Genomic DNA, 25,824 nt, shown 5'->3' with positions numbered 1-25,824 from the left:
ATAAATATATATCTTCTCTTTGAATGTGTTAAATATACGTTAATATTAAGTAAAACAAAAAGATTATTCAATTCAATTTAAGTTACAATAATAAAAAGAAATAACAAAAAAGTAAAAATTAATTCAAGTTATGCAATAAAAGGAAATAACAAAAAAATTAAAAATTAATTTTAGGTTATGCAATATAAAAGAATTTAAAATTCAATCTTCAAGTAAAATAACAGTTTCAATTAAATTATGTTGAAGGGTAATGCGAAATAAAAATGTGTGCTTCATTGTAAATTCATATCTAAAATTAATGGACATAACAAAATTACACTTATTGCCAGTTTCACAATAAGGCCAATCTCCCATGCATTCTTGAGCCAACACTCAGCATAGTTAAAAAAACGCACTGACAGCAAACCCTTTTGTATCTAGCAAACCCTTGGTCGAAAATTTTACTTGCATAGACCCCCTTGTCCCTTATAATTATGTACATGACCCTCTTCTCAGGGCTGAATCAATAAAATGTCAAAAATATTCCTATCTGATGGGTAATAACCACTTTGTTCCCTATCATAGCTACATCATCCTGCTCACTTGGCTACAGCGTCTACATGAGCGGGAGGGGTAGGAACAATTTGCATCCTATTTTTTTGAGGGGGTATGAGGTAAGCTGCTTTAATGGGGATAGGATAAATTTTTTGGGGGGTTATCTATTAAATTTTAAGATGAAATAGGACAAAATTTATTGCTGTAAAAATTAATACTTTTATTATAGTATTCTTATAATACAATTCATCGACCAAATCTATATATTGCAAACAATCATACACATTGTTTTCCAAATAAACTATTCTTTTAAATGTAATTTAAAAGGTTTAGATATTTCAGCAAGCTTTCATTGTAAATAATGGAGGTTTTAATTGAATTTATTTTCTAAAAAAATAAATTCTTTATATTCATAAAATATCGATAGTTGGTAGAAGAGATAGATTAATTTAAGTTATCCTTTATAAATTCTTTGAAAAGAGTATCAATAAATAAATAGGTGAAAATAATGATAAAAAGACACCACCGCGACGGCAGTAATATTTTTTGGGGTGGGGGGGGGGAAAGGGGGGGGGGGTAGGCAAAAGTTTTTGAAAGGGGTTTGTATCCAGTGAAAATCCTGTCATGTAGACGCTGCTTGGCTAGTAGTTTTGAATTTTTTTACAATGATTTCCAAATCCATAAGAAAAAAAACAAATATCTATCATTTTTATAAACAAAAAAAAACATTGTTATCACAAGAATTTGTTCCATTTATAACATTTTTTAATTATAATATATATTAATTTTTAAATAAAAAAGATTCACATATCTATAGCAAAATATAAAAGATAAGAGTAAACATCATCCTGTTATTTGATAAAATCTCATTATTTTTTATGATTTTTAAACAAATTTTTAATTTTACCAAAAAGTTACAATATTACACTAAAAATTCAAGATTATATGTAATTGGTAATTAATTGGCGTTTTTAAATTAATAATTATAAATAGTAACAAAAATTTGGTAAATAATTTAATTAGGAATTAATTATAATTTTTGAATAATTAGCCCATTCCTGATATCGTATCATATTATTATTGTATCCTTTACTGGGAAAACCTTATATTCAGGGACAATTCTTCCATCCTTTATAAAAAGCACCCAGTGCATTAGATTAGCATCCACTTGGCAGTAATTTACCCTACTGACTGGACTCGTTTAACTTGGAGGGATGACCAGAAACGTTACTAGCCTTTACAATTTTAGGGGGCGCCAAACCTTTTTTTTTTACTTTTTATTTAACTGCGTTATCAAAATTATATTTGATATATAAAAAAATCAAAAATTGAGGGGAATCTTCGGGGGCTCAAGATCCCCCCCTCTTATGTCGCTGGCGATGATAGTGCCTCTTTAAAGATCGAGAATAGATAGAATGTAGAAGTAGATATGATGGTGATTAATTAGTTCCCATATTGGTAAGACTAAAGAAGTAACAAATATTATTCAGTAAATCCTGTGTTCTTTTTTCATGGAGATTTCTATAGGAAGGATTTAGTGTTGTTAAAAATCCTGGAGCTGATTTTTCAAAACGGTTCGATTAGAATTTTGGCTAAAATAATATTGTATAAGCATCGAGATTTGGCATATAGATATCCAAACATTTCTGCCAGCTCTGAGCAAAATTTTTAGGCTTAGTTAATGTTATTTTGGTTATAATCTTAATCAGGCCGTTTTTTTAAATCGATCTGAGTCGGACTTTTTAACAAGACTAGGAGGATTAGTATATATGTTATAGTATTTTATGGATAATTTTGTGATGAATATGAACTCTAAAAACAAAAAAATTATACCGATTTGGGTGTTTTTTTAAAAACGGCCTGATTAAGATTTTAGCCAAAATAATATTATGTGAGGCTGGATATTTTGCTCATAATGGTAGATCGGTTTCGACCAAATATATGTCAAAGCATTTCTGCCAGCTATGTGCAAAATCTTTAAGCCTACATAATTTTATTTTGGTTATATTAATCGGCCTATTTTTTAAAATCAACTCAAATCGGGCTCAACAATACTATTTTCAATAAAATAACAAAAATAAAAAGTAATATATTGATAGTGATTATTATCTCTGAGTTTGAATCATATTTTTTATATTCTTATATATTTTATTGTTTTACAATAAAAGCAGACCTGGTTATTTATTTTTTATCTAATTAAATTACCTCTAAAGTAATAACCTTGTATCATGCCATAATAAGATATCAATCGGACGCTCGTATGTGAACTGTCAAATCCAATCGTCTTTACAAAAATATGGCTCGATCATCAAGTAATGACCGAAAAAAAAAATCAAAATCTGCCAAGTAAAAATATATAATTTATATAAAAATTAAATAAATTTATATATACAAAAAAGATCATCAAAATATATAAGGAAGCACTCTAGCAAGGATGATAGAAGATCAGAAAGAAAGGGTAAAAGAAGAGCTTATAGCTCTAGTTCATCTTCATCAAATTATAGATCAAATAAAAAAATTTCATATTATAAATCAGAAAAATATGATAAAAAAAAGGATAGACATAGAAATAAGTCTCATTCTAGCTCAGAATCTTTGGGAGAAAAAATATCAAAGTGATAAATACTATAATATTCTAAATATATTTTAAACTTAGTAAATAATATCTTAAGGTTAAAATTTGTTTAAATTATTACAGATTCTTTTAAAATGTAGATTATATAAATTTTATGGTATGATGATTTAATAAATAAGCAGCCTTATTTTATAGTATAATGATTTAATAAATAAGAATATCAGCTTTTAATGTTAACATCTAGTTACAAATTTTTTTAATTGAATTTAATATGTCAGTATTGTTGAATTGAAGCTAGGGTTGTTAAAAAGCCCAATTCAAGTGAATTTTTAAAAATGATCCAATAAAGATTTTAGCCAAAATTTAATGTAAGCATGGAGATTTTGCTCATAGATGGTAGAAAGGTTTGGATATCTGTCAAATATTGAGTTACATAATATTATTTTTGCCAAAATCATAATTGGATTGTTTTAAAAATCAACTAGATTGGGCTTTTTAACACTCCCCAATTAAAGCCGATATTTATTGTTTCAAAAACAAAAATTGATTAGGTTAATAGTCAACATTGCATATATGATGCATTTGCTATATTTTACTTATATATAATTTTTTGGAATTTAAATAATTTAAAATAGGCTTTCTATAGCTTATAGATTTTATTATATAATTTATTTATTTTTTGTGAATTTCATCATTTATCATTATTTCAACTGCTATATATTTTAAATTCCTTTATTATCGGATAATTTATTTATTTTTAATGTAGATATAAATTTATTCCATATAGATGCCTTAACCTATTCTATTTAATTAATTGACCCATCATTTTATCTAACCTTGGATTATTATATTAAATAATTTTTAGTATATTTAAATAAAGCATAAGTTTTTCTATTTTATTAGATAAAAAAGTGGCATATAATTTTATTACAATCTAAAATATTTTTAATGAATAAAAAATTATTTTAATATAGTTGGTAAATATATTCTAGAAAATTTACATTATTCCTCAAAAAAATTTGATATTAGAATTATTTATAAATTATAAGAATTTTTTAAGATATAATTTTTATAATCATATATAGATCAAATATAACATATTGTGAATAAACAATTCTAATAGTTGATGAAGCCCTACTCAACCTTTTCTGAGAAGAACTTCTATAGTAATTAAATGGAAGCATGCCTTTTAATGCTTCTGTTAGCTTTTATATCATCTAAATTTAGATTTTTTTATTGCGGAGATTAAGAAATTTATTTTGAATCTCTACAATTAAAGTTAATAAATTACTTGAATTCTAGTAAGTCCAGGTATAGAATAAAGTTTATATCTTATTTAATTTAAGTGCAAGATGATATATTAGGGATGATTTAAGAATATGAAATTTTATTTAAATCTTTTTTTTACATCATAAAATCAAAAATAGAGGGAAGTGTATATATATACCAGAGACCTGCAGAGATAGCATTTACATGGCCTGGCCCGGATTTTTTTTTCAAAAATTTATTTTGACCTGGCCCGGGTTTTATATTTTCAAACCTGTCCCAGATTTTTATAAGATATATTATTTTAACTTTTATAGCTAATAATGGCTATTTAAAATATTAGGATTTAAAATATACAGCCTGGCCTGGTTTTTTTAAAATAATTTCAGGCCTTGCCCAGGTATTTTAAAAAAAATTCAGGTCCGACTTGGGTTTAAAAAAAATTAAAATATGGCTCAGCCTGTCTACCAAGGCTTAGGGCTGGATTTCCATGTCTCTGATATATATTGTTTTTTAATCAATCAATTTAGTTAAAAATAAAAGTCTATTTTTATATTTGAATATTTAGAATTTAAAGTTAATCAAAGTTAAAAAAAATTAAGTAAAATGAAATTTAGTGAACAAAATAACAATTCAAGCTTATGCCAAATTCACAAGATCTGAATATCAGATTGGTTATTGGATAAGTGAAAAATTGGTGGGTCGACACAGTCCTACTAATTTTTATTACATTTATTAAATAGTATTATTTTAAATTTATTTTATTATTGGAAAGGAAAAGTGCTCTCAAATATCCGGAAGTAATTTAATTGTGATGAATATATAATCTTTTGAATTATAAGAACAGTGCCAATCTTAGACATGGTATAAAACAGGCTTTACAAAATGCAGGTATTAAGTGATATATATATATATGTACCTTATTCCTTAAATTATTAGAAAAACAAGATACTTCATTGAAAAGTATTAAGGAAATGAAAAACTCCCTTCTTTTTACAAGAGGTTGATCATTAATTACTTAAGTTTTATTAATTATATATTTAGATATAAAATTAGCATCAAATCCTGATAATCCCATCGAAAAGACAAGTTTACTTGAATCTATTAATTCGAGCAATTTTTCACAGATCCCTTTTATCAGCTCCTCCAAAGTAAAAGCTTACTTAACAGTATCTATCTATTTTGGGGTGGGGGTGGGGATATCAATTTAAGATAATAATTGGAAATGGAAACTATAAACTAGATTTAAAAAGATATATGAGTGTCTTTCTACATGAAATTGCCAGCATTTCATAGGCATTTTTCAAATCAAATGACAGTTTTGCATAGTTGTTAAGTAGGTTTGTGAGGAATAGTGTAATAATTTTAAAAAAATTTAAAGTAACCCTTATGTTTTGGAGATATTAGGGTAGTGTTAAAAATGGCGTTTACTTCTTTTGACAAAAACGCATAAAAAGAATAGATTTAAATTGTAGAGCCTATATTTGGTATCATTAGATATCCCCTTAATTTTTTAAAATTTAATCTCCAGTGTTTTCCCATTTCCGAAAAGATAAAATTGGATTTTTTAATATTTGTGACATTTCCTTGGTCTAGATTTTAATAAAACTGATTTTAATTTTTTCATATTATTTATCATTTAAAAAGATAAATATAAAATAATTTATTTTAAAAGAATCACCATTATTCAAATATAATATTATTATTTACCTATTTTTTAAATATGACTTTAAATTGCTATGGACATTGTGACTTTATAGTTATATAAAAAAGAAAGTTTTTCAATTTATCGTTACAAGTTTATATAAAATCAATTGGTGAAATATCATGTGTCTAACATGCTTCTATGGTCAGAAACCCAGCTTTTATATGTTATCTAACATGTCTTAAATATTGAATACATTTTAAATATCATTTTTTATATTTTCAAATTTAGGACATTCACCACACTCTCTTAAATAGCATATTATTTAGGGTTGGGTTTTCATATCCTTTAAATATAATATAATTGTATATTTGTAGGTTTTTTATTTTTCTTTGTTAATTGATGCAATTAAATAACATTAACTTTAAAAAATTTTTTAAATTAAAATATTTTTATTTATTATTAAATTATATTATAATTAAAGGGATTTATTTAATATTATTTTCATAATGCCATATATATTGAACTTTTTTATTAATAAAAAATAAAAAAACTCGAAAATCAATTTTTACTCCAACCTTTTTTTAGTATAAATTTATATTTGTTTAAGGCTATATTCAAAACCATTTTAAAAAAATTCGAAAATTCACAAATTTTATAAAAATAATATATCGTATTTAAAATTTTCTAGAATTATGTTTTGTACTTGTTTTTTTTTAAATAGCTGATTTATTTTTATCGGACCTGGGTTTTTGTATTTTTTTTAATGGGATTCGATTTAGCTTATTTAAAACAGTTGCTAATGCATTTTTTTAAAATAAATTGTAAAAAAATGATTTATATAGTTAATACACTTAAATATTGCTTATTTTCATCAAATACAATAAATTTAATTTTTGGATATGGGCTTGGGAAATTTTTTTGAAACTTATGGGCTTTAGCCTGGTTTGGAAATTTCTTTTAATATTAAATATGGGCTGCGGGTCTGGGTCAGGCTCGATCAAAAAATTAAATATATTTACAAAATTATAGAAAATTTAAACAAGTTACAGATATTAAAAATATCTTATTTACGATTTTTGAAAATTATAAAACACCGAAGATCAAAAAAAAATTTTTTAAATAAAGGACTTAATGGGCTATCTATTGTTAAAATGCCCGATTTGGGTCGCTTTTTGAAAACGCTAAAATTTTAGCCAAAATATTATGTAAGCCTCGAGATTTTACTCATAGGTGGCAGAAAGGTTTGGACATCTATTTTCTAAATATGGCTTATATGATATTATTTTGGCTAAAATATTAAACTGGCCGTTTTTAAATCGACCAGAAGTGGGGTTTTTAACAACATTAATACCAAATATAGGTTTCTCCCAGAGTTGCTAATTTAGCACACTACTTTTTTTTAGTATGCATAGCTAATAACGGCCTACTTTAAAATTAGAGGTAGCGCACTCGTTTTTAGGCTAGTTAGTTATTTTAAAATTTTATTTGGTAAATATATATAAAAAATATATTAAAATTTATTTATAATTTTAAAAATGATAATCTTTATATTTTGAAATTTGAATTATATTAAATTCTGCAAATGCAGAATTTAATTCTTTTTATCAAGTAATTTAAAATATAGCCGCCAATCGAGATAGACAAAGAAAAGAATTTTGAGACATGATAACAACAAAATCTTGCTGGAATTTCCTTTTCCCAAATTTGCAGGATATTTTGAACTTAATAAAAAAAAAAATTAATACACGATTTAAATTTAGATGCATATAATATCGAAGGATAATATTGTAAATCAACATAAAGTACTATTCATAAGTTTTATTAAAATGATTATTTACTGAATTTAGAATGTTCATACCTAAAATTTCAGAGAGATTGAGAAATATCTCCTAAATTTTTTATATACTAAGAGTCTACATCAAATAAATTAAAAAACTAAATTGATTAATCCTACAATATCGGAACCAGGTATTTCTAAAATTAACTGATAAGGTCATAATTTAATTTTTGTAATTGATGCAGTTGAACCAAATCTCTCATTTATCAATCTTGATTACCTTTTCTCCTGGTAACCAAAATATATTGCCGGCAGCCAATGATGGTAAGAATTCAAGAAATGAAAGTTTTTAATATTGGATCTATCATATGTTTCTTATATCTGCACAACAGCAATTGCTATGACTCATAATAGAAGAAAAAATAAATAATTATTTTCTGATATTTTATTAACTTAACTGGATCCAAAAAGTAGCGAAATTGGCCAAAGGTAACGTATTTATCTAATACCCAACAAAGATACATTAGAGAATATTCTCTCGACACATTTTTATATCTAAAAATACTCATAAACATATTGGATAATTTTTCTTATATAAAATGTGTAAAAAATATACCGAAATATTAATATCATGGACCTAGATTACATATAAAAATATATAAATTTTTTTTACATAAAGTAACGCGAAAGTAACATGGCTACTTTTTAAAATATTAGATGTTTGCCAAGTCATGTTAGTCTTAGTATACTACTTTCAAAAGTATCACTTAGCAACACTGGTCTTAACCATTTAAAAATTTTGGAGTAATCTTTTATTTTGCGTTTTGCAAAAATAGGCAAAACACGTTTTTACACTTTAAATTCTAATATTTCCGAAACTAATAGTTATTTTTAAAAAAAATAGTTGCACTATTCCCATAACACACCTAACAACATGCAAAATGTCATTCGAGTTGAAAGAGGTCCACGAAAATGAGCCTTGTTTTTGTCGATTTGTTAAGTAATGACAGATGATTATCATTGAATTTTATTCATACATGATATTATTTTATTATGAAATTATTTATTTATATAAATACTATTGACGAAAAACATTATATTTTTAGATATAACACTTGAGGAACACTGCATTGTTTGCATTTTGACATGTTTGAAGTATTAAGCTTAAGTACAAACATTTCTAGTAGTGTTTATAAATTGAACAGAACTAACATTGTTTTTCTATACAACGCTTCATTGTAGAATTGGTACGATATTTCTAAGTAATGAAGCAAAAAATTATTTTGCGTTTTTATTGATCCAAAAATAAAATTTTCACATATGAACGCTAAAAATTGAAATGAATTGCTTGAAAAATACCTCAAAACATAAACACTTTTCTGAATGCTCTTAGATAAACATACAAATATAGTTTGATAAGCTTAAATCTAAAATGGGAATGTTTTTTTTAATTATTTAAATTGTCAAACTGCTTTATAAATTTATTTTTTAAACTTTGATTTAAAAAAATTAGCACATAAATTTATAAAAAAAATTTAATACTTTTTAATTTAAGATATAATAGAATAAAAAAAATTGTTTTTAAATGTAACTACTTATAGACTAAAGGACCCTTTTTCAAAATGTAAATAGTCATAATTTTTCAAAAAAGGTGACTATTTATATAACTAAATTAACAACGCTAGAAATACCTACAAATGGAAATAATCTTAGGTTCAAAATTTATAACGTTAAAAGCAACTTTATATAACAAATCTTTAATATTTACGAAAAAAATCTTTAGTAGAAATACAAAAAAACGTTTTTTTTAGCTTCATTATTTTTTAATGAATTCAATGTCTGCTAATGATGTTCTCTTGGTGTGCAAAATTTTCAAATTTTTTATAATTGATTAGATATGAAATTTACCCAATAAGTTAAAATAGCGTTAAGGGGAAAGTAAATGGTAACTTGATTTTATTTTTTAACAATTATTAAGAGTTTTTTTTTTCTTTACAAAATCCAAACTAAATCTAATAACTCTGATATTACATTTCAACTCTATTTACTCAGAAAAAAACTGAAACCAACTCCTCTTCAAACCCAAATGAAGCGAATGTCAACAAACATGATAACGCTATGTTTGGTTCCAAACCTATTCCTGACACCCAGAAATTAGACTTAGCTTCGATACAATTACCCAACGAAAGACCACTCTATTCATTATCCATTTCGTCTATAACTGACCCTAAAATGCTTATACATAAACAAGTTAATTTTTTTTCTAATGAATTATCATAATAATTTACAATTATTTTTATAATATTAAATCTTAGTTGTTTAGATTTCTTAAAATTTTATACACTTTATAGTATAATATAAGTTCCAATGTTCCCATCATGGTCGAATTTGAAAGATATTTATTTAATTTGTTTTTATTGATAAGATTTATAAACAAATTGCATTTATTATTTTTCTATACAAAAATTCAAAATATTAATTACTTTTAATTTTACAGTACCACGTTACCAAGGAAGAAAAGTTTAAAAGTTGGATCACATATATAGAAAATATATCAAAGGAGATTAATGTTTAACACAAAATATTATATAATAAATATAAAAGCTATTATCAAAAAAATAAAATAAATATATATATTAAATTTTATAACATTGCCATGATATTTTAAAATAATAAAAATTGTATATAAGACTGTTTTATTATAAGTTAATAAAAAATTTCTTTTGTATTAAAAAAAGGGGGGAGAATAGAAATATATTATTCTGTCTAATACTGAACTAATAATTTTGATATTATAATTAAATACAAACCCAAAAATATTGCTGGTATATTCAAATAAATAATCGCATCAAATTTAAAATTATATGTAATAACTATGAATATTTATTTTAAAATTAAGAAAATTGGACTAATTATATAAAATATTATTTGTTCTAATCAATATTCGCACAGATTTGATCAAATTTTTTTATAGATATTTGAGTTTCTATCATGTAAAAAGATGTAACATATTCTTTTGACAATATAATACGATTTAAGTTATTTCAATCAGCAAATCGTTCATATCAACCTTCGATTTCTTTTGTACATATATTTTAGAAACCTTCCCTGATATCGGAGCCTGAACTAACATCTCCATTTTCATTGCCGATAAAATGACCATCGGATCACCTTTTTTAACGGTCGCGCCTTCTTTAACCTTTATTTTAAAATTTTATATTTTTTTTGTAACGATACCATGCTTTTAATATTATAAAATCTTACTTTAGCATAAACGTTGCCTTTGAAATAACATGTTAAAGATTAATATATTGAATACTTGTATCTCTATAATTTCTCCTGGCATGGGTGATCCCACAGAGCCTTTGTTATTAGGATCGGCTTTTTGGGTCATCTTAATTTCCTTCTTCGCTGAGTTATCCTTGATATAAACCGTTCTCAGCTGTCCGTTCAACTCGAAAAATACTTCTCTTTCGCCCTTTTTGGTTAGGTCACCCTTAGCCAGTGTTTTAATATGAAGAGTTTTACCCTTTTCCAAATCCACCTATAATTAAATTTTTTAAAACTAAATTTGAAGTAAAACATAAGTTACCCAGTACAAAATCGGACCTCTGATATGGTAATTTTCAGAGTTGTTAAAAGATACTTTTAAAATGGATCTAGATACAGATACATCGTCTAATATAATATCTAGATACAGATATTTTAATCAAAAATCTATCTAGATACAGATACCACATTTTTATATCTAGATATTTGTATCTAGATCCTTTAACAACTCTGGTAATTTTAGACTAATTTAGCTTATTTATAGTTTTTTTGAATTATCACTTAAGGTGATCAATCGAAACCAGTTGTCTAAAAAAAAATCATGAAAATTTAGTTAATAATTTTAAATAAATGTTATTTTTAGAAAAAAAAGTGGGGGTATATATGAACCCAGAGTTGTACAAAAGATCTTCTTTGAAGATTTTTGAGCGAGTTCATGATATTTATTTTTTTTACCCCTTTATTAAAAGCCCAGATGTTTTTCAATTTTCATCAAGGCAGGAGGAGAGGTATAAAACATAAAAGAAATATTATATTAATAAAATTGAAAAACATCTGGGCTTTTAATAAAGGGGTAAAAAAATAAATATCATGAAGATCTTTTTATTTTGAGCAAATGTACAACTCTGTATGAACCTACCTCGATTTCCTCGGCGATATTAGGACCTATCAAAAAAGTCCTAGTGTCCAATAAATCAACGGGCCCATACAAACCTCTGAAATTGAGAAAATCTTTGGTCACTGCGGGGTAAAGGGCGTAACTTATAACTTCTTTTTCCGTCAATGGGTCTGAAGAATTTTCTATTAGACCTTCCAACTCGGTTTTTAGGGTTTCAAAATTGGCAGGTGGTAAAATCAAGCCGGCTCTGCCTTGCAAAGGTTTGCGACCTTTTAATATCTATTTTAAAGTCGATGGTATAAATTAAAGTGTGGAATGTAAATAACCAAATCTCTATGGGGGGGGGGGGGGGGGGGCTTATAGTAATCCAAAGACGTTGCCATTTGTAAGTCACGTTGAAATGGAAGACAAGAAGGATATGATAATAATTAAGGGATGTATATATGTGCTAAGAATAACTATCTTTTTATCATGTTAGTCTATAAATCTTATATAAAATTAATTCATTCATTTACAAATTAAATAACCTTACAAATGTGAATAGTATATACAACCTTATTTCTCAAAGGTTGTGGATAGCCGCCGTAGGGTTCTCCTAACTCTCCCATCATAAATTCTACGACTGATTGAGGGAAAGATAATTCTTCGGCCTTAGATACCACGTCCTCGGGTTTGAGATTATTTTGCACCATAAATTGAGCCAGATCGCCTACTACTTTTGATGTTGGGGTAACCTTTTGCGTTAGTCATGAACGACAAATTTTTATTTATCAAAATATACGTAATACAGATCCTACCCAAATCGTTAATGATAGAAACACCGATTTATTAGTAAACTATTTTAAATGGCTTTATTAATGTTACCCCAAACTATCAACAAATATGTTATTTCCTTTTGAAACCAAATTACATTTTCTGAACCAACTTTTAAAACAAAGCTTAATATTCTAAGTAACTAGACAAGTATATTTTTGTCCAAAAATTTAATTTATAGAGATCAAAGGTTTTTCAGTCTAGCCAGTAAAATAATCTAATACAAGTTTACGATGCTTCAATAATTATTTTAATCAAAATGAAGGAGGTAAATAATAGAGAAAGAAGTTCAACTGTGATTAATATAGACCTATATTATTTCAACATTTATTTTGATTTGGTCATCCAGAAGTTTATACTCTTATTTTACCTGGATTCGGGTACTCGGCCCCCTATCCTAGTCCGATGGAATTCAGGCTTTTATAATAGCCATTTTAAAATTTTTCACAATTATTTTCTCACTGATCAATAATTTATTTTTTACATATCAAAAATTTCACTGAGTAGTTCTGTATTTAATACAATTTTTCTATCGATAAAAAATGTATACTAATAAATTAACACTGATAATATGGAAATACTTACGATTTAGTAATTCGCCATAAGAATTAAATTACTAATATCTTAAATCCAAACCTTTATCAAATCTCCCAACAATTTATTAGCTTGAACGTAGGCCTTCTTAACTTCCATAAACTTATCACCTAGTCCAAGGGAAAATGATTGAAATTGTAGATTGGTATATTGACCGCCTGGAATCTCGTTCTCATAAACGTCGGCACTTCCGCTACGCAAAGTGGTGCAACATTCAAATGGAGAATAGAGATGACGTGTTTCTTCCCAAAAAGCGGAATATTGGAATATTGAGTTAAGGTCAAGACCTTTAAAAGGAGGTATCAAAAATAATTGCTTTAAGTATTTAATATATCAGTATTAAAATAAATTATAAGTCGGTACCAATTATTTTGTTTACCTGCAATATAATGTAAAAATATTATTTTTTGAATTATCTAATGTAAAATAGAGAAAGAATAATAAGCCATAACGATAGCAATTAACCCCCCTCCCCAATAAAAAATAAAATAAGTAGATCTTGTAAGACGCCAAATAAATAAGTGTTTACTAAATTAAAGAAACGTAATCGTAAACATTCCTATTTAAAAAATCAAGCAACAACGAATCATTGAAATTTGCATATCATTTTATATAAGCTTTACAATGCCATATGTTTTTCGAAGAAGCAAAAAATATATTTTACTATTTTTCAATAATATTTGAGTATAAAAGTGTTAATTCCAGAAAAATAGAAATACTTCTAAATTTATTTTAGTATAGAATTATTATTATATGGTGTAAAAAATATTTTTGCAAAAGTTATTAAAGCATATTTCATACATGATAACGTGACTTATCAGAAATCTTATAATTTTTCGTTTATCACCAAGTTTCAAATATAGAATTTAAAGTGAAAAGGGTCCTTCTTTTTGAATGAAATAATTTTTATAAGTTAAAATATATCAAAATTACACTTAAAATTAAAAATGGTAATATTAATTTAAGAGCACTTGATTGTTTATTAGGTTAAAATATGTTTTTAAAACCTGCGTGCCCTGGCCCCGAGCAGCAGGCTACAGCTCCCATGCTGGGCTGGGAAGTCAGACCAGACATGGAATCGACGGCGCAGTCTACGACCGAGGCGCCGGACTCGAAACAGGCTAAGGCAGTGGCGACGCCTGAGCCAGCAGTGTCATGCCCATGGAAGTGAATAGGAACATGAGGAAAACGGTCTTTTATGCGTGAAATAAGAAGGCGGGCGGCGTGTGGCTTCAGCAAACCGGCCATGTCCTAAATATAGGATTAAGTTATACTCATTGATTTATTTTTACAATATATATTTATCAATGGGAAACTTGAAAAAAAAAATGAAGGCGGAACTAATTTCATGTTTGCTTATTTATTTAGCAAAAAATCCGAAAGATATGCTATACTAGTTAAACATTAATATAAATAAATTACTTTTATACAAAGAATATGTGTTCCCGCTTTGACTAGCTCGTCGGCTAACTTTAAGTAATAATCCATATTGTATTTTGTTTTAGTGGGATCAGAAACATCACCCGTATATGAAATCGAAGCTTCTATGACTCCGCCTATAATAGTTGTTTTAAAATATATTTTATGAGAAAAAATATATCTATCATAATTTAAATGATGGCCTAATTTAATTTCGGTCATTTATAAATTATTCGTATTTTAAAAAATATAGATCACCGGTCAATGTGGTTAGATTGGGCGATCCGATATATCAAAATGACGGGATTTTTTTATATTTATGATGAAATATTAATAATTGTTTAAAATTGAATAGGTAATATGTACATTTATTTTGTTGCTATATTTTTAGTTTAATCTATTTTCCCTTATAATATTAAAATCGGATAGGCTGATATTGTTGATCGCCGGCATTAACTTTATATCTGATAGGCTTCTAAAAAGTAGTTTCGGTATACCTCTTGTTTAACAAAATCCTATAGTCCCTGAATATTACAAAATTATTAAAATTGAACATATGTAAATATTAATTTTTTTTGGCTACTATTAATTTAAAGATTAAGCATTTAAGGTTTGAAATATCTATTAAACAGCTGCGTCCACCCTCTTCAACAATTTAGTAATGTCTATACCGTAAAACCTATATTTATTGAACCAAAGCTTTGTCCCGGCACCATTTAGTATAATGTTAAAAAGAAAACCGACCGGACAGTGAATATTCTATTGTGAACGAAAAATTAGTTCCCAGAAGTTATCTATAGCCAGGGTTTACTTATTGTATACCATGTATAAAAAAATGATTGTACTAACCGGCTTTTCCTACAGCTTCAACGCCGACTAATAAATTCGGTAAATAATTGAGGGCATCAAAAATTCTGAAGATGTCCATTCCTTCCTTCTTGGCTATATCACAAAATCTTTATTTATATTAACGAACAATTGTTAGTTATATTGTGTGTTTACCAATAAATGACAGGCCTGCATATGTACCCATTAATAAAGGCCTGACCTGAGGGTGTAAAAAATGAGGATTGTTTCGTGAACGAGCCCGCAGATCTTTAGTAAACATTTCAATAATATTATACAATATTATAGAACTTATATAGTTAATAAAAAGCAGTGTTTGGAGTCGTCATCGTAAAAATCGACAAAACTTCTCTTTTAAAAATTTACATGAACCGGAACTCTCGAAGTCGCGTCAAATGGACATGAACCTCCTTAATGGAACCAATCTTATAAAATATATGGAATGGGAATCTTTTAAATAGTCAGTTTAAAAAAATATTTTAAGGATCCACTCATTTTAATGTTTAAGTATCAGCCTTTAAAGGGATAATATATATTTATTAAGTTATAAAAAAATCAGGGTTTAACATTTGTTCAAATGAAAAATTCTTCAAAGATTCTGATCTTGAAAGATTTTTTTTAATTAAAGATTTTTTTGAGAAATCAAACAAGAATTTTGTCCTAAAATTCTAAAACAAATTTGGAAAAATTCTTTTTCAAGTGAATAGTTTATGACTTTCATGATGAAATTATAAATTTTTGTAAAAAAAATCTTCTATTTTGCTCCCGTTTACAAAGATGGGGAATAATTTTCGAAAATTTTTGCTCAAAATTTTGAGCGAAAAATTGTCAATTGCTCATTTGAAGATTTTTGTTAAACCCTGAAAAAGATTGCTTAAATTTAGTAGTCTAATGGATCAGAGTCCCTATAATATTAAACCTGGTCTTGATTTTCAAATTAATACTATTTTACTGCCCGAATTGGTTAAGAGCCTGTGCTAAAAGGAAAAATATTTCGGGGGAGAGGGGGGGGGGGTGCTCAAATTAAATATTATAAAGAAAAGAAGAAAGATTTTTACTTGAAAACAAGATTATCGGGATAGTTTTTATAACCGACGGCATTCGCCCCTCTCAAAAGCATCTGGAAAGGAATATTGGGGCACAATTCTCTGAGGTCGGAAAGTCTCTGCCATGGGCATTCGTGTAGAAATCGCATCGAAACGTCAAACGTAGCTCCTACAAAAAATTAATTAGGGAGGCATCTAAATCACAAAAACTAAGTATAATAAATAGAGAAGATGGTATAACCTTATTTTCGAATAGTAGAGTTTATTATTTCATCTCTCACCCTATCTAGTACCGTTAATTTCGCATTATTTTTTTCCTAAAAATTTATATTTAAATATTCTACCAATACCAAATTAATTATATTGATTGTTTTTTGCATATTTCATCCATTTAATTTTAAGATTTTTCTTTTTAAAAAGTCTAAACTATCGTAATAATTTTTATTTCTTGATAATGGCATTTAAAATTAGCCGGATTATACAAATTTTAAATTTTCATTTTTTTGTAATAAATCAACTACGTGTTTTTATTTTAAAAAAATTTTTTATTTAAATATAAATTTATGACGTCTTAAAAAATAATAACACTTTGAATTTACAATTAATATTTTATCGACTCAAGCAATCCAGTGTAACCCATGATGATTTTTATATAATGTTGTGTTTCTGACATTTTTTGAAAAATTTTCTAGATTTAGGTAATATTATTTTTGGAAATCTTGATTTAACCGTTTTTGGCTATTTAAAAATTATCCTTATCCTGCATTTTAAATTAAGATTAAAATTTTAAAAAAATGAAGAGATTCCGTTTTATTATATTTTGGTCGTTACATATTTCTTGGATATGCATAATATTTTTATTGTTTTATTTATTATAATACTTAATAAATTGGATCAATTATGGGGTTATTAATAGGCCTCCCGGATGAACCTGGCAAAAAGGGCACTAAACGAAAAATATTAAAACTAGAATAGCCCCCTCAAAAAATGATGGGCGAATAAAGAAATTTGCCTTTAAATTGCTAAAATATTTTAATTTTTTTGAGATATTGTGAAATCTATTCGAATTGAGAAGCATTATAAAATATGTAGAAAATAATTTTGGTTAGTCCTTTATTTTCGACAGTCTATTGTAAGTAAACAAAAATCACTCTAAATTTATGTATATAAATGTAATATAAATACCTCCCCAATTTTCCAGGCTAAACAGTTGCGACATGTTGTGAGAAACGAACGGTAGTATCCGCTTCAAATCGTAAGTTCTAACTCGAGTGGCGAGTAATGACTGGTGGGCGTCGCGGAAAGTCGTATCCATTAACAAAGGACCTTTATGAGCGTTTAAGGCTTTGGCGAAGCCTTCGGGGCCTTTTTCGATGAGAACGTCCCTCCATCCTTTGGGTGCTGGTTTATCTTATTTATTAAAGAGATGAATGATGTTTAATTAGACCAATGTGTATAGATTCAATGTTTTCTCCGAATTATAAATTTTCCTTAAAACCGAAGACGATTTTCTGAGCGTTTGAAATATTTTCTGAGCGATTCATTTTGTAATATGAGTGTTTCAGTTTTATACCCGAGCAATTAGTATTTTTTTCTAGGCATTAAAGTTTTTATTTGAGCATTCAGCATTATTTCTGAACGTTATAACTGTGTCCTAATTCGTCTTATTTCTAAACAGTCGTCAGTATAGCTTCCCCTAAACAGCCTAAAAGAAAGAGGCTATTTAGGTTTACGTAAAGGATCACCCGTCTTTGTTTTATTTGTACCGAAAAAAGTCTATAAATAATATATATTTAAAGTGCAAACTTAAAACAAACCAAAATAAACAGAAATATACGACCAACCAGGACACGGCCTAAGTATTTATTCGGAGCTTTTAAAGATTTCTGAAAATTTCAGTTTAATTCTAAGCGATTAAATAGGAACCGCCTATTAATTAAATTATAGTAAAAAGTTTTTCAGCAAATAAAAAATCCTTTTATATAATAATGACCTTAATAACAATAGGTAAATGGATAACTTTCGAAAAATGAAATTTTATAACGTATAACATAAATCATTTATAGAGCTGTAGGTTCAAAGACGGAGTTTATGGTTTATACATATACCATATATGACTCGCAAATAATATAGTCAGAAAATAGACTAAAAACATACAGTATCATCAATAATAATCAAGAATCGCGAACCAGGGCCTAGTACTATTCATGCCTAGAAAATTTATGCTAACAAAGTTTCGATAAATCCGGCGAGTATTAGCAAGTGATTCAATTAAATTTAACAACCTTTTTCATATAATATTATCTAAAATTTTACACCCCTATACATCAATAATTCGTTTAATTATATTAATAAAATGAAAATTAACCATCTCAAAGGAAGGAACCTTGGGGTGTATCCTCTGATCAGGTCTTAAATATGTGACAAGCGGAGTAGAAGGCCCATTAACCATAACTTGCCCCAAATACTTGAGCAACTTCATAGCCCTATTTCGGGATGGGGCGAATTTGAAAAGATCTGGGTTAGTATCGATAAAATCCGTGTAAATCTTACCTTTCAAGAAGGCTTCGTGATTAATAACATTGAGCAAGAAGGGGATGTTGGTCTGTTGGATTTTGAAAGAGATAGTGCGGTAAAAAAAACAATGCGACAAATAAAAATTTAAAATTAAACTAGATGCGATATATATTAAGGGTCTGCACGGCCGCGGGTCGGACTATATAAAAGTAGGTCTGACCGGGCAAGTGCAAAATATTTTTCATGCCGAGCCTATAAAATATAATTTTTAAAAAAAAATTAGTAGAACTTACTTTAACACCCCGTATTCGAATTTCCCTTAGGGCTCTATCCATTTTTTTGCAAGCCCCTTCAAGCGATTCTGATGAATGAGCGATAACTTTGCAAAGCAACGAATCGTAGTAAGGAGTAATAATTGCCCCTTGGTATGCCGAAGCGCTGTCCAACCGTATGCCCATACCTTCCCCGCTCCTAAAAACCTTTTAAATATAAAATATATCGGAGATGATTTATCATTATTATATTAAAGATTTTAAAGAGATAAATACGGTTTGATTAAACCGCAATGTAGAGGTAAACTACAAATGCTCCAGGTAAAATTATTTATATATTTACTCATTATTATTATTTTAGTTTTATTATGTACATTCATTTAATTTAAATGTATATATTACTATAATTTAGTTTAGACTATGCCCAAAACGTCATAAAATTTAATTTGACTCAAAAAACACGGAATAAGCTCTTTTTAAATAGAAAAACAAAAATATGGCCGAAAAATATTTGTAAAATTTTCAAAACTTTACCATTAGGTTTCCTTAAAGTTTTGAAATTTTTAAAACAGATTTTGGAAACCCTTATAGGTTTATTTAAAATAGTCTTTTATATATTTTATTTATTCACTTAAATAAGACGTTTATATATTCTATTTATTCATTTAACCTATATAATTATAAAAATGCAATTATACCAGACAAAAGTAGAAATAATATAATTATTAGACTAATAGTTTAAGGCAGAGTTGTTTTATATTAACGCGAATAAATATATCTAAAAAAATTAAAGTCTTATTAATTCCATTGTTTAAAGGTGTTATCAAAGTAATGTAAGTGGTTATTAAATCCATCTATCAATGTTGTACTAATTTATCAAAGTGTTAAGTTTATATCTCCCAATTTCTCCACCAAAACTATAAATAACCTGTTTCCATCAAGGTTATACTAAAGTAAATCTACCGACATTGTTATAAAAATTATTAAACATGATTAAAATCATCCAAATAAAATTATCGAAAAGTGAATTAAAACTATAAAAAGATATCAATGAATTAAAATTCAAAATTATAAAAGATTCGTAATTTCTCATTAATTATAGAAAAATTTAACGTAATTATTAAAATTCGATTAAAATATAATGAAAAAAATGAATTATCAAAGTTTTTTAGCAAAATGATATCCAACTAGTAAAGTAGATCAAATGATAAGTGTCATAAATGAGTGACATATTTGATAATTTTGAAAATATTTATTGCGTGAATATTAATAAATAAATTGTGCCGGTTCATTATTAAACCTTATTTTAATATTGTGTTTTATTTTATTTTTAGATATAGAAATTAAGTTTTGTTGAATCATGATGAAATTGTATTTTATGCGCTTCCCTATAAGGGAAGCGAAATATTGTAAATATGATTTTAACTATTTTTTTCTTGTTTTGAATTAATTTTTTTTTATAACTATTATCATTAAATAATTCATTTTTTTTTTGGATTTATTTTATAAAATTATTCATTTTTTTTGTGTGGGAAATTCAATAAAATTATTATACTCGGAGTTTTGCTTTCTACCCGGACTTGTACGGCACAACGTAATAGTTGGTGCCGTGACCAAAAAATTAAAGTAAAAACAATTATTTTTATAAATTATTTTTGGGAAAATATTTTTGTGGAGCGTTGTGGTGGATAAGACCGTCAATTTGAAGAACCGTCAAGAGCACCGTCAATTTAAAGAACCGTCAAGAGCAAGTACCGTCAAGAGCAAGTACCGTCAAGAGCAAGTACCGTCAAGAACAAGTACCGTCAAGGACAAGTACCGTGTGTAATAAGGGACCGTTTGGGTTGAAAGACCGTCAAGAACAAGTACCGTCAAAAGAGGTGACCGTCGAGTGAAAATTTTCAAAAGACGTAAAGTACACGGAAGTGCTGCCCAAATTTTTGCCTATATAAATCTATTAGACGAAAATCGAAAATTTACTAAAAAAGTAGAGTACACGGAAGTGCTGCCCAAATTTTTGGTTATATAAATCTATTAGTCGAAAATCGAAAATTTACTAAAAAGGTAGAGTACACGGAAGTGCTGCCCAAATTTTTGTCTATATAAATCTATTAGAAGAAATTCCAAAAAAGTTTATTAGAAAGCAAGTTACACGAAAGTGCTGCCGATTTTTTTTTTTCAAAAGACGTCAATACACGGAAGAGATTAAAGATTAGCGGAAGGTATTGATTTTTTTTTGAAATTGATAAATGTATATGTGTATTATTGGAGTTTTTACCTTATTGATTTTATCTTATTGTCTGACATTATAAGTAGTTAAGATATTTTTGGTGAAATTAATTATTAATTTTTTGTGAATATTTTATAAAATTTAGTGTTGTTAGAGAAATAAATTAGGAAAAATTTAAATACGTAAATATTTTAATGAAGGGTTTTAAAATTACAAAATATGTGGAGTTGCAATATAATGTATTGGGAGCGGTGGTAGTGTTGATGATATGGTTGTGTAGTTTATATTTTGGAAGGAGAATGCGAAGAGAAAGGAGTATTAGGATTCGTGGGCAATCATTGTTGGTAGAGGGGCATAATGGAGAGGATGATAGGTTGGGGAGAGTGACGTGGTTACCGGTTCAAGAAATAATGAAGGGTTGGGTCAATAATGAAGAAATTGACCGGTTAAAGAACGAGAGGATAGATGACAGACATTTGGATGTATACCGTGGACGTCAAGGTATGCCAAGGCCGTTCAACAGTGGGGGACAGAGAGGTCGGAATGGTAGATGTTATAAATGTGGGGAGATGGGTCATATTGCGGTGAATTGTAGAGATGTCAAATGTTTTGCGTGTGGGGAGATGGGACATATTTCGACATATTGTCCGGGCAGAGCAGAGAGAATACGTTGCACGGGTTGTGGAAGATTTGGACATGTGTTAAAGGATTGCCGAGTGGGAAAGGTGGAAACAAGGGCAGGTTTTCCACAGAGAGGAGAGTCGTCGGGGGTCGTGAATATGAGGAGTATGACGGAGATAGCTGGAAAAGGAGGAAAGGATATTGGAGAGGAGATGACGTGTTTCAAGTGCCGAGAAAGGGGACATTGGGCCAGAGATTGTAATAAAGATTGACTATATGATGGGAAGGAGAGTAAAATAATGACCGTGGCGTTAGGAGGAGGCAAGAAAGAGTTGAGAGTTAAAATGTTGCAGCAGGAGGTTCAAAGGGAGTTAATGTATCTGCCGAGTCCAAGGGTATGGTTCGATATCAACGGGAAGATGGTATCTATGTTATTTGATACCGGAGCAGCTATTTCGGTGATGGGATATGAGGATTTTAGAAGACTTTGGCCGGGTAGTAATATAATTAGAGACGTTATGCAAGTGAGGCAGTTTGATGGATCGGAGATGGAGATGATGGGAAGAGTGCATATTGGGGAGGTAGGAAGAGAAGGATGTAAAATGTTGGACTTATGGATAAATAACCGAGACGTTGAGCCGGTGATGGGATGGGATTGGATTACAAATGTAGGACCGAGGTATGGATTCTGGGGAGTATTTGCCCGATGGGGAGTATTTGTGGCGATCGAAGAAGATATTCGGGAAGACTTGATAAATATGGTCCGAGTGAATGAAGAGAAGAGAATGTCGAGAGGAAATTTGGAATGGATGGAGGGCCGAGATAATATTGAAGTAGACGATGGAAGATCCATGTTTTGGGGGGAAAGCGAAGAGAATGCGAGAGAATATATGTTGGGGAGAGGTCCGATTTATGTAGATGGAGAAATAGGAAATGTCCAAGACAGTAGATATGGAGTATTGAGGCCGCTGGTTAGTGAGAAGAAGGGAGAGAATTTTGTGGAACAAGGAGTTGCGAAAAATTTGTGGGGGTGTGGAGAGGGAATAAAGGAGGTCCAAAAGGAGGTGGAGAAGTTAGTGGAGAGGTATGGAGAAATATTTGAGGAAGAGTTGGGTTGTTTGAAGGGTTATGAGGTGGAGATTGGGATGAAGGAGGGAAGTGTGCCGAAGTATTGTGCTGTACGTCGTGTACCTTTTGAATGGAGGCGGGAGGTAGAGCAAGAGTTGGATAGATGGGTAAAGGAAGATATTGTATGTCCGGTCGAATATAGCGAGTGGGCGACACCTTTAGTACCGGTGAAAAAGGCTAATGGGAAGTTGAGATTATGTGCAGATTTCCGAGTAACATTGAATCCGTGGGTAATGGAAGTAAAATATCCGTTACCGAGGATAGAGGAGATATTGGCGAATGTGAAGGGGAGTTTATATTTTTCGAAGGTGGATTTTTCTAATGCGTATTTGCAGTTGAAGGTAAGGAAGGAGATGCAGAAGTTGCTGACCATAACTACGCCCAAGGGACTATTTGCGTTTAAGAGATTGCCGTTTGGGTTGAGTGTTTCGGCACCCATATTTCAGAGGACAATGGCGGCCGTTTTTCAGGGTTTGGAGGGAGTGTTTTACTATATGGACGATGTCTTGATAACAGGTATTACGCAGGAGGAGCATAATAGGAGGCTGGAGGAGGTATTTTGGAGAATCAAGGAGAAGGGATTGCGTGCTAGTAGAGAGAAAAGTGTGTTTGGAGTAATGGAGGTTGTTTATTTGGGTCATCGGATTAATGGAGTAGAGGTTAGACCGTTGGATAAGAATATGGTGGGTATTGCAAACATGTTGAGGCCGAAATGCAAGTCGGAAATACAGTCGTTTCTGGGAATGGTTAACTATTATCACAGGTTTGTAGAGAATTTTGCGGGAATAGCGGCACCTTTGTACCAGTTGTTGAAAAAGGGAGAGAGATTTGATTGGGGAGATGAACAGGAGGAGGCGTTTGAGGAGTTGAAGTGCCGGATTGGAAAAGAGCCCGTCTTAGTGTGTTTTAATAATGAACTGGAGGTGATATTGGCGGTAGATGCGTCTCAAAGGGGAGTAGGAGGAGCGTTATTGCATCGTATAGAAGAGCTGGAGAGACCGGTGTTATTTTTTTCAACTATTACGTTGTGCCGTACAAGTCCGGGTAGAAAGCAAAACTCCGAGTATAATAATTTTATTGAATTTCCCACACAAAAAAAATGAATAATTTTATAAAATAAATCCAAAAAAAAAATGAATTATTTAATGATAATAGTTATAAAAAAAAATTAATTCAAAACAAGAAAAAAATAGTTAAAATCATATTTACAATATTTCGCTTCCCTTTTATAGGGAAGCGCATAAAATACAATTTCATCATGATTCAACAAAACTTAATTTCTATATCTAAAAATAAAATAAAACACAATATTAAAATAAGGTTTAATAATGAACCGGCACAATTTATTTATTAATATTCACGCAATAAATATTTTCAAAATTATCAAATATGTCACTCATTTATGACAATAAGGATCATTGGCTCAAAAATTAAACTTGAACAGATTAGATGAAATTAGCAGTCATATCAAAATGATACAATTTATCAAAGTTCAGACTCTTTAAAATTATGTCTAATCATATTAATCGTATCAACAAAAATTAAGCAATTTATTTCATTAACTGAAATAGTACAATTATCATTTTTATGTAGGTTATATTACTCCCATAAATCATATTAACCTAAAATCCAAAAGAGGGAGTTGGGGTAAGACCAGATTTAAATTATAGTGAGAAGATAGTCATCCCATACCATAATAAATTTTTTTATAATTATGTGTCTGAAATAGTATTATATATAATACCTAATTTTACTTCTACTAACAAGCGAGGAACTTTGTATCGCAATTTATTTGCGTCTAGGATCTAATTAAATAATTAAAAATGTATAAACCGCTCAACGAACTTTGATATGACATTATCCTTTGAACTACAAATATTCTAAAGGACACAACCGTCGGCAAAAAATTATCAATAATATAATAAATAAATCCTTAAAAAAGTCGGCGATTCTTTCAAGTTATAAACCTGCATATCTTTTTGCCCGAAAATAATAAAAGAACAGATGAAATAGTCCAATGACTTGCTTTCTGCATGGGATTATACCTGCATTCATTTTCTTGCAGCCAATAGGCATACATCAACTGATGAAATAGCAAAAAACTAATAAATACAAGTCATCAAAATTATTTTTATCTCATTAGTAACCAATACCTTTAGTGTTTTTGGAGAAGTTGTTGTGAAATTAATAAAAGCGAATCGGTGAGATCGCTAAGACCAATGATCTCATTGAAAGCAATCTTCAAGTTCTAATTTAAAGAGATATTTGATTGTAATATTATATTATTTTATATAATATAACTATAAGTATAGTATCCTGGTAAATTTATTTAAGATTATTGTATTTCATAAGCTTATTAAATTATTATGG

General features: G+C 28.6%; 2 protein-coding genes across 4 annotated transcripts in view; one reads left to right on the top strand and one right to left on the bottom strand.

Moving 5' to 3' along the window:
• The first annotated feature begins 2,781 nt into the window (after window positions 1-2,781).
• Window positions 2,782-10,617, top strand: LOC135925042 (uncharacterized). 2 transcript variants are annotated; one of them, XM_065460193.1, is made up of 8 exons: window positions 2,782-2,880; window positions 2,934-3,149; window positions 5,151-5,175; window positions 5,223-5,266; window positions 5,315-5,377; window positions 5,420-5,526; window positions 9,853-10,050; window positions 10,298-10,617. In XM_065460193.1, exons 2-8 carry the CDS (start codon window positions 2,969-2,971, stop codon window positions 10,373-10,375), a joined length of 696 nt encoding a protein of 231 aa, XP_065316265.1. In that variant the 5' UTR covers window positions 2,782-2,880; window positions 2,934-2,968; the 3' UTR covers window positions 10,376-10,617. The 2 variants fall into 2 exon arrangements, with proteins under 2 accessions (XP_065316265.1, XP_065316264.1); XM_065460192.1 differs by having other exon boundaries at window positions 5,218-5,266.
• LOC135925041 (pyruvate carboxylase, mitochondrial-like) overlaps window positions 10,310-25,824 on the bottom strand; it is a 39,122-nt gene continuing 23,607 nt past the window's right edge. For both annotated transcript variants that reach the window (XM_065460190.1, XM_065460191.1), the window contains exons 10-21: window positions 19,497-19,682; window positions 19,055-19,291; window positions 17,872-18,097; window positions 16,699-16,855; window positions 15,644-15,750; window positions 14,798-14,931; window positions 14,383-14,626; window positions 13,418-13,662; window positions 12,523-12,702; window positions 11,990-12,247; window positions 11,120-11,344; window positions 10,310-10,999 (exon numbers count right to left, since the gene is read on the bottom strand). In XM_065460190.1, the coding sequence (XP_065316262.1) occupies window positions 10,835-10,999; window positions 11,120-11,344; window positions 11,990-12,247; window positions 12,523-12,702; window positions 13,418-13,662; window positions 14,383-14,626; window positions 14,798-14,931; window positions 15,644-15,750; window positions 16,699-16,855; window positions 17,872-18,097; window positions 19,055-19,291; window positions 19,497-19,682 (2,364 nt within the window). In that variant the 3' untranslated portion in view covers window positions 10,310-10,834. The remainder of the gene's footprint in view (window positions 11,000-11,119; window positions 11,345-11,989; window positions 12,248-12,522; window positions 12,703-13,417; window positions 13,663-14,382; window positions 14,627-14,797; window positions 14,932-15,643; window positions 15,751-16,698; window positions 16,856-17,871; window positions 18,098-19,054; window positions 19,292-19,496; window positions 19,683-25,824) is intronic.

The sequence above is a fragment of the Gordionus sp. m RMFG-2023 genome, chromosome 2 (genome assembly GCF_954871325.1).
Source record: "Gordionus sp. m RMFG-2023 chromosome 2, tfGorSpeb1-WG-v2, whole genome shotgun sequence".
Taxonomy (NCBI): domain Eukaryota; kingdom Metazoa; phylum Nematomorpha; class Gordioida; order Chordodea; family Parachordodidae; genus Gordionus; species Gordionus sp. m RMFG-2023.
This window is presented reverse-complemented; position numbering and strand designations above follow the sequence as displayed.